Here is a 14,604-nt window from a genome sequence, read left to right on the forward strand (position 1 = left end):
AATGAGATAATGGCACTTCAAGGAGCTTTTTTGGCACACTTGCCAAATGTAAAAGATTTGTATACAAGGACGTTCATGGCAGCATTATTTATAATAGCAAAAATTTATAAAGCACAAATATTGTAAACAATAGGTATACCATGCAATGGAATACTATGCAACCATTAAAAACAAGGTAGCTAAGATAGTTAATGACATGTAAAGATGTACAAGATATACTGTTAAAAGAAAAAAAAGGTATATAACAGTATGCATAGTGTGATACCCATTTTTATAAAAATATATAGGCATAGGAAAACATATGGAGAAATACAAACTAAAGCATATATTGTTATCTCTAATAGAGGGGGCTATAATATGTATTTACATAAATCATACAGCAGAACCAATCACTTACTCTTTTGTTCATCTCTTCAGTGAGCTTCGGTGAAAGGGGCTCAAAGGAGAACTGGACAATACTGAAGGGAAATCGAGGGATTTCCACCCTGGCCTGTTCAAGAATCTGTAGAAAACAGCGGAGCCTGAATGATCTAGGAACTTAGTAGTCTACGCTGGCTCCTGGAGGTGAGCCACAATAATATAAATGATTTGAGCAGTCCCTCAAAAAGCTAAATACAAAATTGCCATATGACCTAAAAATTCCACTCCTATGTATATATCCCAAGGAATTGAAAACATATACCCAAACAATCCATGTACACACATGTTCATAGCAGCAGTATTCACGAGAGCCAAAAGCTGGTAACAGCCAAATGTCCATCAACAGATGAATGGATAACCAAATTGTGGTATACACATAAAACGGATTATTATTTAGCCACAACAAGGTACTGATATGGTCTACAACTTGTATAAACCTCAAACACATTATGCTAAGTGAAATAAGCCAGAGACAAAAGGTCACATGTTGTATGATTCCATTTATATGAAATATCTGGATAGGTAAATCCATAGAGACAAAAATCAGATTGGTAGTTGCCAAGGGCTGGGAGGAAGGGGGAAATTGCATAATGGCTACAAGGGTTCCTTTTGTGATGACTAAAATATTTTTGAACTAGATAGTGGTGGTGGTTGTAAACATGAAAGTACTAAATGGCCGCTGAGTTGTCTACCTTAAAATAGTTTATGTTATGTGACTCTCATCTCAATTAGTAAGAAACAAACAATATGGGGTCAATTTCCAGATGTGGAGGAAAATAGTAATATCATAATCTCCCAGAAAAACTGTAAAATAAATGAGGAGAATAAATAAAACCATGTACGACTTATACCCTCAGCATTGAGACAAAGACTACTACAATCTTCAAATTACCTCTAAGTTGAGAAAGGAGTTAAATTCCAATAAAGATCCTATTGTTGCATACTACTGCAAGCCTATGAGTACAGAGAGTAGGAGAAAGGGGGCTTAAGAGACTCTTGAAAAGAATCAAGGGGCATGGAAGACTCAGATGAAGCAAAAACAAAATCAACCCAGAAAGAAAAAAATATAATTAACTGCCAAAATAATGAACACAGGTTATGACTTTGATAGTTCATAGCACTTAACTATAGGGAAGAGGCTTGATAGTCTCAGAGAAGCAGTACTTCTAGGAAAGAATCAGATATATAAAGAGGTGGTACCCCTTGAAGATAATATAGCAACGGGAAAGTAGGAAATGAGAGGATGAAATTAAGGAACCTGAAAAAGAAAAAGGCAACCCCCACCCCCAACATTATAAGCCCCTCCCTCTCTCCAGTATATCATCCTTAAAATAAACAGCATTTAAAACATACAATCAAATGAAGTTAACCCAGAAATGACATAGATGATCAAATTAGTAGACAAAGACATTAAAATAGTTATTGCAACTGTATTTCATATCTTCAAGAAGCTAGAGGAGCGTGGGACAGGACACCTGGGGATGAGCCTCCCTGGCAACGAGGGACCACTATCAACTACCAACTGATGATGCAACTGGAAAATGACCTTATATGGAAGGTTCAATGCGGATCAGCAGAATATCCATGTCTACATAAAATACCATGACTTTAAAATGCTGTTTGACCTAAAGTAAGGGGGAAATGGAAAGGAGAAATGAGTTTATATGGCTACGAGTTTCTAAAAAAAAGAGTCTGGAGGCTGGCAGAAGGATTGCCCTCATGCACAACTGAGCAGAGTCAGAGAGACAGATAAAGCAGATACAACCCCCAGATATTGGTTCCTTTGAGGGCTAAAGAGACCCATGGGAGTTATGGTCATGGCCGATGGGGTTAACTACCAGGGCAGATGGCCCTTCTTTGGAAATGGTGTTTATGTGTGATGAATCTGGACTAAAATGGGATCTCCCTTCATAAGACTTTCATGCTAATGTGCTGGAGGTGCAGTTAATGTTGGGGTTTAAGATATATTTAGGGGATTTGAATCTCTGGACTGACAATGTGATAGCCAGGTCCCGAGCCTCAACAGACTCCAGCACCTACAATCTGATCTACTGGACTTACCACACTCAGCTAAGACGGAGTTGAAGAAGGACAACCACCACACCATGGAGCCTAGAGTGATTACAACTGAAAATGGGAGGATTGCATCCAGCATCCATGTGGAATCTGAGCCTCCTCTTGACATAGAGGTGCAATGGACACAACCAATCCAATGTCCACATAGAAGAGGTGGCATTGGATTGGGAAAAGTGGACATGGTGGATGATGGGTATGGGGAAAGGCAGGAAGAGATGAGAGGTGGAGGCGTCTTTGGGACATGGAGCTGCCCTGGATGGTGCTTCAGAGGCAATCACCGGACATTGTAAATCCTCACAGGGCCCACTGGATGGAATGGAGGAGAGTATGGGCCATGATGTGGACCATTGTCTATGAGGTGCAGAGGTGCCCAAAGATGTACTTACCAAATCCAATGGATGTGTCATGATGATGGGAACGAGTGTTGTTGGGGGGGGGAGAGGGGGGGTGGGGGGGTGGGGTTGAATGGGACCTCACATATATATTTTTAATGTAATATTATTACAAAGTCAATAAAAAAAAAAAAAAAAAAAAAGAAGCTAGAGGAAAGACTCATCTAGAGACATAGAACATACAAAAGAGAGCCAGGCTGAATTTCTAGAAATAAAAAATACTTTCATGATGTAAGTACAGTGGATGAGATTAATAGCTTATTAGATACTGCAGGAAAAACAACCAGGGAACTTGACGACACAGCAATGGAAACTATTCAAAATTAAACAGATAGGAAAAACAACTGAGGAAAGAAAAAGTACTAAGCATCAGTGATCAGTGGGACAACTCTGAATGGCCTAACTTAACATATATGCAGAGTTACCAAAGGAGGGGAAGATGGGGAAAGAAAAAAATAATTGGAAGAAATAATGACCTTTTTTTTTTTCTTCTCAAATTTGATTAAAATAATCTCACAGGTTCCAGAAACACAACAAATCCCAAACACTAGAAACATTTTTAAAAAGTGACACTAAGGTTCATCATAATCAAATTGCTTAAAAGTAGTGATTAAGCAGTCAGAGATACATCGTATGTAGGAACAAAAATAAGGGTGATAGCAGATTTCTCCTCAGAAACCACATAAACTAAAACACAGTAAAGCAAAACTTTAAAGTATTTAAAGAAAAAATATTTCAATCTACATATCTGTTCCTGACAAAATATCTTTTCAAAAATAAAGGCTAAAAAAAATGGCTTTTTCAGATATAGAGAGGCTGTAAGACTTCATCACCAATAGATTTACACTACCAAAACGTCAGTTTTTTGGGGGAGCAGGTAAAGCTCAGGGGTTTGAATGCCTGTTTCCATGTATGAGGTCCTGGGTTCAATCCCTTTATTTCTTCTTACTAAAATTTCCTTAAAAATAAATGACTTTTAAAAAAAAAAGACTAAAACAAAATTAATAGTAATATATTCTAAGTTTTATAACATGTAGAAATGAAAGGCCAGGAGGGGGGAAATGCAAGTATACAGTTGTAAGGTCCTGATATGTAAAGTTGTGTAACATCACTTAAACGTTAACCAATAAGTTAAAGAAGTGTATACTATAAATCCTAAAGCAACCATGACACATAAAGCAAAAATAGAACTACAAGAAGAAATAGACAAATTCACAATTATAGTTGGAGATTACACCACTCTCGATAAATGTAAAAGGATTCAGGTCATGCAAGGTATATTCTCCAACCAGAGAAATTAAGAATCGATAATAGAAATATCTATGAAAAAAGAATAATAAAAAAGTGAAACAACAAAAGAAATATCTGTAAAAAATCCCTAAATGTTTGGAAACTAAATAACATACTTTGAAATAAGCCATAGGTCAAAGAAGAAATCAAGAGGAAAATTTTAAAGTATCCTGAACTGATGAAAATGAAAACACACCTTATCAATATTTGTGGAATACAAGAGGGAAATTTCCACTTCTAAATAAAAAAATAGAAAAACAGACAAATATTAATAAAACCAAAAGCTGGTTCTTCGAGGATATCAATGAAATTGGTAAACCTCTAGCTAGACTCATCAGTAAAGAAAAAAAATAGAGATGACAGAGTTACCAATAATAGGAAGAGAGATGACATCATTACAGATTTTATACGTTAAAAGCATAATAAAAATTATTATGAATAATGTTATCTAATAAAATCAACTTAGATGAAATGGATCAAATGCTTATAAGATACAAACCAGCAAAGCTCACTCAAGAAGAAAACAGATAGCCTGAATAGCCCTATATCTTTGGAAGAAAATGCCAACAAATTAGATTCCAGTGAGATGGCTTCACTGGAAATTCTATCAAACACTTAAGGAAGAAGTAAAATCCAATCTACACAAACTTTTCTAGAAAACTGAAGAAGAATTTGGGAATCCTAACTCATTCTAAAACAGAAAAAGACAAAACTAGCTAAAAATAAGCATAAAGACAGAAAATTACAGACCCATATCTCTTATGAATATAAATGTAAAAGTTCTTAAAATTTGGAAAAATTAAATTCAGCAATATATAAAAACAATAATAGACCATGACTAAATGGGGTTTATCCAAATAACGCTAGGTTAGTTTAATAGTAGAAAACCAAAAAATTTAATTTTCTATATTAACAGCCTAAAAAAAGAAACAAAACAAAAAATAAACCAATAAAACCCAATTATATACCTTAATAGATGAAGAAAACACATTGGATAAAATCCTACAATCCAATCCTGATAAAACTCTCAGAGAAGTAGGAATAGAAGGGAATTTCTTCAACCTGATAATGAGAATCTCCAAAAAACCTACCACCACTAGCATCACAACTAATAGTATGAAAGTGCTTTCCCCCTAAGATCAGGAAAAAGTCAAGTATTTGTTCTTACCACTTCTATTCAATAGTATGCTAGAAGTTCTAGACTGTAAAATAAGAAAAAGAAATAAAAGGGATACAGATTGGAATGGAAGAAATAAAACAGTCTTTAATCACAGACAACAGAAGGTAGAATAAGACCATCAACCACTACTGTACAGGTCATAAATGTGAGTAAATGGATGCCATTTAAAATTGACAAGCCAGACAGTAAAAGTTAAATATGAAAAAGTGGGGTGACAGGCTTTAATTATAAAGGTACCTATTTTAGCAAAACAACAAACCTTTTAAAATACCAAAATGAAATGTAAAACAGGCAAAAGCAACACACCAAAAAGAGAAAGAAACATAGCAAATACAGCATATTATAAACTTTTGGCAGAATGGACACCAAACATAGTATCAAAAAACATGGGAAGCGGATTTGGCTCAATTGATAGAGTGTCTGCCTACCATAGAGGAGGTCTAGGGTTCAAACCCAGGGTCTCCTGACCCGTGTGGTGAGCTGGCCCGCGCACAGTGCTGACATGTACAAGGAGTACCCTGCCATGCAGGGGTGTCCCCCATGTGGGGGAGCCCCATGCACAAGGAGTGCACCCCACAATGAGAGCCGCCCTGCACAAAAAAAGCACAGCCTGCCCAGGAGTGGTGCCACACACTGATGCAGCAAGATAATTCAGCAAAAAGACATACAGATTCCCAGTGCCACTGACAGGAATCGAGTGGACACAGAAGAGCACATAGCAAATGGACACAGAAAGCAGACAGTGGGGGGTGGGGAAGGGGAAGGGGAAGGGGAGAGAAATAAATAAAAAATTAAAATAAAACATTTTTTAAAATGATGGGTTTAATTTTAAAACACAGGAATTTCCACCTGGAAATTAAAAATCTTGGATGAAATGAGAAATACAAATAGAAATGACAGAATTTCTGAAAATGACAAGAATGAAAATATTAGCTGTCAAAATCTATGGAATATGTTCAAAGCAATAATTAGAGAAGAAAAGTCCTAAAGATGCACATTAATAAAAATGAAAAAATTAAAAATAAATTTCTCAATTCAAAAAAGGTAGGAAAACAACAAAAAATAAAGTACTATAAGTAAAAAGCAGAAATTAAAATAGCAGAGAACAGAGAAACAGCAAATAAAATTAATAAATCAAAACCTTAGCTCTTTGTGGGAAAAATACCAAAATAAACAAATTACTAGCAAATTTAATCAAGGCAAAAATAAAAGCACAATATAAATGTATAAAATAAGAAATGACATAGGGACATAACAAAAAAGAAATACTGAATAAAATTCTACCAGAGATTCTAAATAGCACGTTTTATAAAATTACATACCATGACTAATGGGTTTTATAACAGGAATACAAGGATGGTATGATATTAGACTATCGATTAATACAGCTAATCATATTTATAAATCTAAGGAAAAAATATTCAGACATATTGAAGAAATCATGGACAAAATTCAATACCTATTCCTAATAAACACTTGATTAAAAACTCCCAAGAAAAGAAGGTACAGATACTTCCTAAACATGATGAAATATATGTATTTCAGTACTAAAGTCAGCATCTTGTTTAATGGGAAAACACAAGAGGTATTCCTAGTACAGTCAGGAAAAATGCAAGAAGGCCTATTTTAACATTGTTCTGGAAGCATTAACCAAAGCATTTAGGCAAGAGAAAATAATTATAGACATAACAATTGGAAAATAAAAAATAAAACGAAGGTACATACACACTAAAGTATTATTTAGGTATAATAATGAGGAAGATCCTTAGTGAATTGATATAATTTCCAAGGATATATTGTTAAGGGGAAAAAAAGTCAAGAGCAAGACCTTATATAGTATGTTACCTTCTGTGTAAGAAAGAGAAATAAGAAAGCATGGATATATCTGTTTATCTTAACAACAGAAAGTCAGAAAAATAAAAAAACTACTTACATATATGAGGAGGGGGCATTGAAAGGGTAAAAGAGGTAAGAGAGGGTATAATACTTCTCTGGGTATACTCTATTGAATATAGTTTTAAAATTTTATTTATTTCTTCTTCCCCCTTCGCTGTTTTGCACTCCCTATCTGTCTGTCTTTATTTTTTTGGAAGGCACCAGAAACCGAACCCAGGACCCCCCCATGTGAGAAGGAGGCATGCAATCACTTGAGCCACGTCCACTCCCTAATATATTTTTTTGAATAAATGTTTTATTGAAGTATATCATTCACATATGAACATGAATAAACAATAAGTTTATAGTAAAGGTTGAGAACTTATAAAATAAACATGCATAATATCATACAGGGGGTCTGGTACATCACCCCTCCACCAACACCTTGCATTGTTGTGAAATAAGTGTTACAAACTATGCAAAAGCATCAAAATCACTACTAACTATAGTCCCTATCTTACATTTGGTATATTTTTCCCCCAACCCATCCTATCTTTAAAAATATATTTTTTTGTTACAGAGGTTGTGAACTTAAAACAATCACGCACATGTGTAGACTTCCCACACCACACCCCTTCACCAACACACACAGCATGATGGAATATTTGTTACAGATTATGAGATAATATCTTCAGACTATTACCACCAACCATGGTCCATACTGTACATTTGGCACACTTTTTCTATACCCCCCATTATCAACATAGTACATCTTTGGCATTGATGCAAGATTATAGTATTGATGTTAACCACAGTCCATAAGTCACACCAATTATATTTTTCCCATGCTTTTCCACGTTCCCACTACCAAGCAATCGTGATGTACATCCACTCTAGCTCACAGCATACTCTTGCATCTACACCATCAACCACAATTCTTATCCACCTCTGGGTTCACTGTGTTATTTCAGTCCCTACATAATTCTCTAGCTGTCTTTCCATTTCCACACTTTTTACAGTCAAATTAATTAAAACTTCTACATATATTAACCATCAGTAGTTCTTCTCAACCCTCTTTTTATCTCCTAATAACCTATACTCTAGGTTTTAGAGTATAACTCCATGTGTTTATTCTTCGTATTTAGTTCATATTAATGAGGCCATGCAATATTTGTCCTTTTGTGTCTGGCTTACTTTACTTAGCATAATGTCTTCAAGATTCATCCATGTTATCATATGTGCCCAAATTTCATTTCTTCTTACTGCAGCACAGTATTCCATCATATATACATTTTATTTATCCATTCATTGGCTGATGGCTTGGGTTGCTTCCACCTTTTGTTAATTGTGAATAATGCCACTATGAACATCAGTGTGCGGATGTCTCTTTGCATCATAGTTTTTAGTTCTTCTGGATATATTCCAGGAACTGCTGGCAGTTCTATATTTAGCTTCCTGAGGAACCACCAAACTGTCTTCCACAGAGGCTGTACCATTTTACAATCCCACCAATAGTAAAGGAGTGGTCCTATTTCTCCATATCCATTTCAGCACTTACTGTTTTTTTAATAATGGCCATTCTATGTGGTGTTAGATGATATTTCATTGTTGTTTGGATTTGCATTTCCCTAATAGTTAGTGATATTGAACATTTATTCATGTGCTTTTTGGCCATTTGTATTTCTTCTTTGCAGAAATATCTATTTAAATCTTTTGCCCATTTTTTAATTGGATTGCTACCTCTTTTATTGTTGAGTTGTATGATCTCTTTATATAGAATGGAAATCAAACCTCTATCATATGTGGTTTCCAAATATTTTCTCCCATTAAGTGGGCTGCCTCTTTACCTTCTTGATGAAGTCCTTTGAATTATAGGAGTGTTTAGGATATCCCATTTATCCACGCTTTCTTTAGTTGCTTGTGCTTTCGGTGCATTTTGGCCCAGTGGTTAGGGCGTCCATCTACCACATGGGAGGTCTGCGGTTCAAACCCCGGGCCTCCTTGACCCGTGTGGAACTGGCCCACGCGCAGTGCTGATGTGTGCAAGGAGTGCAGTGCCACACAGGGGTGTCCCCGCGTAGGGGAGCCCCACGCGCAAGGAGTGTGCCCCGTAAGGAGAGCCACCCAGCGCAAAAGAAAGTGCAGCCTGCCCAGGAATGGCGCCGCCCACAAGGAGAGCTGACACAACAAGATGACGCAACGAAAAGAAACACAGATTCCTGTGCCACTGACAACAGGAGTGGACAAAGAAGAAGATGCAGCAAATAGACACAGAACAGACAACCGGGGCAGGGTGGGGGAAGGGGAGAGAAATAAATAAATCTTAAAAAAAAAAAAAAAAAGAACCCGCCACCTACCACCAGGTCTTGAAAATGTTTCCCTATCATTTCTTCAAGGAGCTTTATGGTTCTTGCTTTATATTTAGGTCTTTGATCCATTTTGAGTTAATTTTTCTATAAGGTGTGAGATAGGGGTCTTCTTTCTTTCTTTTGGCTGTAGATGTTCAGTTCTCCCAGCACTATTTGTTGTGCTGTTCTGCCCCAGCTGGGTAGGTTTGACAGGCTTGTTAAGAATCACATGGTCATAGATGTGAGGGACTGTTTGTGAATTATCAATGGGTTGCATTGGTCTATGTGTCTACTTTATGCTAATATAGTGCTGTTTTTACCACTGTAGCTAGGTGGTAATATGATTTAAATTCTGGAAGTGAGAGTCCTTCAACTTCATTTTTCCTTTTTAAGATATTTGTGGTTATTCGGGGCCTCTTACCCTTCCATTCCATAAATTTGATCATTGTGTTTTACGTTTGTTTAAAAAATGCTGGTGGAATTTTTATTGGGATTGCATTGAATCTGTTTATCAATTTGGATAGAATTAACATCTTAATGATATTTAGTCTTCCAATCCATGAGCAAGGAGTATTCTTCCGATTATTTAGATCTCTTTTTTTAATTTTAATTTCTTTAGCAACACATTGTAGTTTTCTCAATACAGAGCTTTACATCCTTGGTTACATTTACTCCTAAGTATTTGATTCTTTTGCTATTGTAAATGGAAATTTTTTCCTAACTTCCTTCTCAGGTTGCACATTACAATTGTATAGAAACACCACTGACTTTTGCATATTGATCTTGTATCCTGACATTCTACTAAAATAGTTTATTAGCAGCTTTGTTATAGATTTTTGGGGACTTTCTAGGTATAAGATTGTATCACCTGCGAACAGTGAAAATTTTACTTCTTTTCCAATTGGAATACCTTTTATTTCTTTTTCTTGCTTTATTGTTCTGGCTAGAACCTAAAGCACTATATATTGAACAACAGTGGTGACAGTGGGCATCCTTGTCTTGTCCCTGCTCTCAATGGGAAAGGTTTCAGTCTTTCACCATTGAGTACAATGTTAGCTATGGGTTTTTCATATGTGGCCTTTATCATGTTGAGAAAATTTCCTTCAATTCCTATATTTTGTGGCATTTTTAATAAGAAAGGATGCTATATTTTGTCAAATGACTTCTGTGTCAATAAATAAGATCATGTGATATCTACTCTTTGATTTTATTAATGTGCTGTATTAGGCTGATTGATTTTCTTGTGTTGAACCACCCTTCATGCCTGGTATAAAACCCACTTGATCATGACAAGTAAATCTTTTTAAAGATTTATTTATTACACCCCCCTCCCCCCACCCATTCCCTCTGTTGTCTGCTCTCTGGATCCATTCGCTGTGTGTTTTTCTGTGTCTGCTTGTATTCTCATTAGGTGGCTCCAGGAACTGATCCTGTGACCTTCTGGAATGGGAAAGAGGCAATTACTCTTTTGCACCACCTCAACGCTGTGTTCTGCTATGTCTTATTTTCTCTCCTGCCTCTTGTTGCACCATCTTGCTGTGCCAGCGCTCAGTGTAGGCCAGCACTCCTGTGCAGTATTCCCACACAGGGGGGCTCTCCTGTATGGGGCGGCATTCCAATGTGGGCTGGCACTCCACTACTTGGGCCAGCTTGCCCTCACCAGGAGGCCCTGGGCATTGAACCCTGAACCTCCTATATGGTAGACAGGAGCCCAATTGGTTGAGCCACATCTGTTTCCCCATTAGTAATTCTTTTAAAGTGTTGTTGGATTCGATTAGCAAGTATTTTATTGAGGATTTTTGCATCCCTATTCATTAGAGAAATGGGTCTGTAATTTTCTTTTTTTGTAATATCTTTATCTGACTTTGCTATTAGGGTGATATTGGTTTCACAGAATGAGTTTGGTAGCATTCCTTCTTGTTCGATTTTTTGGAAGAGCTTGAATGAATGAATAAGATTGGTATTACATCTTTGAATGCCTGGTAAAACTCACCTGTGAAAACATCTGGTCCTGGGTTTTTCATTTTGGGGAGCTGTTTGATAATTGTTTTAATCTCTTTACTTGTGATTGGTTTGTTGAGGTCTTCTATTTCTTCTCTGGTCAATGTAGGTTGTTTGTAGGTTCCTAGGAATTTTTCCAGTTTGTCTACATTGTTTAATTTTTTGGCATAAATTTGTCCATACTATCCTCTTTTGATCTCTCTTATTTCTGTGGAGTCAGGCGTAATGTTCCCTTTTTCTTTTTTTCCCTACCTGGTTGCTTTTTTTTTTTTTTTTTTTTGCATTACTTTGCTGTGCAGAGGCTTGCACCTCTCCACACAGGTCTGGAACACCTTTTTTCTTTTTTGCTTTTTACCAGAAGGTCTCAGGGATTGAACCCAGGTCCTCCATATGGTAAACAGGAGCTCAATTGCTTGAGCCATAGCTGCTGCCCCCATTTTCTTTTTTTTTTTTTTTTTTTTTCATTTATTTGCATCTTCTCTCTTTTCTTCTTAGTCAGTCTAGCTAAGGGTTTTTCGATTTCGTTAATCTTATCAAAGAACCAACTTTTGGTTTTGTTAATTCTCTATTTTTTTTGGGTCTCAATTTCATTTATTTCTGTTCTGATCTATGTTATTTCATTCCTTCTACTTGCTATTGGATTAGTCTGTAGTTCTTTTTCTAGTTCCTTCTACTGTGTAGTTAGGTCATTGACTTTAGTTCTTTCTTCTTTTGTAATGTTAAGCACTGATGGCTGTAAATTTCCCTCTCAGCACTTCCTTCATTCATTCTGTAGGTTCTGATATGTTGTGTTCTCATTGTCATTTGCCTTGATATATTAATACTTACAGATTTCTCTTGTTGACACACTGATTATTTAAGAATGTGTTGTTTAACCTCCACATATGTGTGAATCTTCCCTTTTTCTGCCTTTTGTTGATTCCCAACTTTATTCTGTTATGATCAGAGAACATGCTTTCTATAATTTCAATCTTGTTGAACTTATTGAGATCTACTTGTGACCAAACATATGGTCTACCTTGGAGAAAGATCCATGACACTTAAAAGGAATGTATATCCTGCTGTTTTGGGGTGCAATGTTCTGTACATTCTATTAGGTTTAGTCCCTTTATCATATTATTCAAGCTTTCTGTTTTTTTATTAGGCCTCTGCACAGATGTTCTATTCAGTGATGACAGTGGTGTATTTCAGTCTCCAACTATTATAGAGATGTCTGTTTCTTCCTTCAGTTTTACCAGTGTTTGCCTCATGTATCTTGGGGCATCCTGGTTAGGTGCACATACAGTTATGAATGTTATTTCTTCCAGGTGAATCATACCTTTTATTAATATTAATATGTAATTTCCTTCCTAGTCTCTACTAATGATTTTGTTTTTAAAGTCTATTTTATCCAATATAAGTATAGTTACTGCAGCTTTTTTTTTTTTTTTTTTTTTGGTTACTGCATGTGTGGAATATCTTTTTCCAACCTTTCGCTTTCAATCCATTGGCTTCCTTGGGTGTAAGGTGAGTCTCATGCAGACTGCAACATATAGATGGCTCATATTTTCTTATCCATTCTGCCAGCCCATGTCTTTTGAATCAGGAGGTCAATCCATTAACATTCAATGTTAGTAAAATACAGGCAGTTCTTATTTCATCCATTTTGATCTTTGGGTTTTTCTGTCATTTTATTTTTACCACTCTTTTGACACTTTTAGTTACTTTCATTGATATAATCTTCATTTCTAGACTCTCTTCCAGGCCTCTCTCTCCTTTGTTTTCTTTTTCAGGCTCTTGCACACTCTTTAATATTTCCTGAAATTCTGTTCCCTTGCTTAGAAATTCTCTCAGTTTCTGTTTATCTGTGAATATTCTAATTTCGCCCTCATTTTTGAAAGACGGTCTTGCTGGATATAAGATTCTTGGCTGGAAGTTTTTCTCTTGTAGGTATCTTAAATATATCAGACCACTGTCTTCTTGCCTCCATTGTTTCTGGTGAGAAATCAGCACTTAATCTTATTGGATATCCCTTATATGTTATGCATTTCTCTTCTCTTGCTGCTCTCAGAATTCTGTCTTTGGCATTTGATATTCTGATAAGTATATGTCTTGGAGTTGGTCTACTTGGATTTTTTTGGATGGGAGTACGTTGTGCTTCTTGGACAGGGATATCTAGGTCCTTCAATAGGGTTGGGAAATTTTCTATCATTTAAAAAATATTCCTTCCGCCCCTTTTCCCTTCTCTTCTCTTTTGGGAACACCGATGACACGGTGTTTGCATGCCTTTTACTGTCATTTACTTCCCTGAGGCCTTGTTCAATTTTTCCATTCTTTTCTTCATCTCTTCTTTTGTATATTCTCTTTTAGAGGCCATTTCTTCAAGCTCACCAATACTTTCTTCTGCCCCCTCAAATCTGCTATTATATGATTCCAGTGTTTTTAAAATTTCATTGATTGCACCTTTCATTCCCATAAGATCTGCTATTTTCCTATGTATGCTTTCAAACTCGTCTTTGTGCTCATCCAATGTCTTCTTAATATCCTTAATATCTTTAGCCATCTCATTGAATTTATTAAGGAGATTTGTTTGAACATCTAAAATTAGTTGTGTCAATTCCTTTATGTCATCTGGAGGCTTATCTTGTTTCTCTAACTGGGCCATAGCTTCCTGTTTCTTGGTATGGACTGTGATTTTTGTTGGTGTCTTCACATCTGGCTTACTAGAGTATTTATTCTGGGTGCAGATTTCTCTTTGGTTTAGGGCTTCCTATCATTTATCCCTTGCTGGTTGTGCAGTAGGAGCCAAGCATGTAGTTGGTGCTGTAAGCTGTGGAGGCTCAAGCTGCCCTTATTGCACCAGGGACGAATGAAGCTTCTTCCATCTTTCTCCTTTGCCAGGGGTAGGGACAGAGTTATAGCTATATGGAATAATCCAAGTCATGCACGCCTAGACTGTAGTTGCCCAGAGAGACTGATGAAGCTTCACAGCCCTTTCTCCCCTACCTGGGGCAGGGATGGAGCTACAGGTGTGGGCAGCAAG

General features: G+C 36.4%; 1 protein-coding gene across 5 annotated transcripts in view; it reads right to left on the minus strand.

Annotated features, from left to right (window-relative positions):
* The window catches only part of REXO5 (RNA exonuclease 5), a 106,744-nt gene that overhangs the window by 28,598 nt on the left and 63,542 nt on the right, over positions 1-14,604 (minus strand). For all 5 annotated transcript variants that reach the window (XM_058286305.1, XM_058286303.1, XM_058286302.1 and 2 more), the window contains exon 13: positions 398-502. In XM_058286305.1, the coding sequence (XP_058142288.1) occupies positions 398-502 (105 nt within the window). The remainder of the gene's footprint in view (positions 1-397; positions 503-14,604) is intronic.

Source organism: Dasypus novemcinctus, chromosome 23, assembly GCF_030445035.2.
Source record: "Dasypus novemcinctus isolate mDasNov1 chromosome 23, mDasNov1.1.hap2, whole genome shotgun sequence".
In the NCBI taxonomy this organism is placed as follows: Eukaryota; Metazoa; Chordata; class Mammalia; order Cingulata; family Dasypodidae; genus Dasypus; species Dasypus novemcinctus.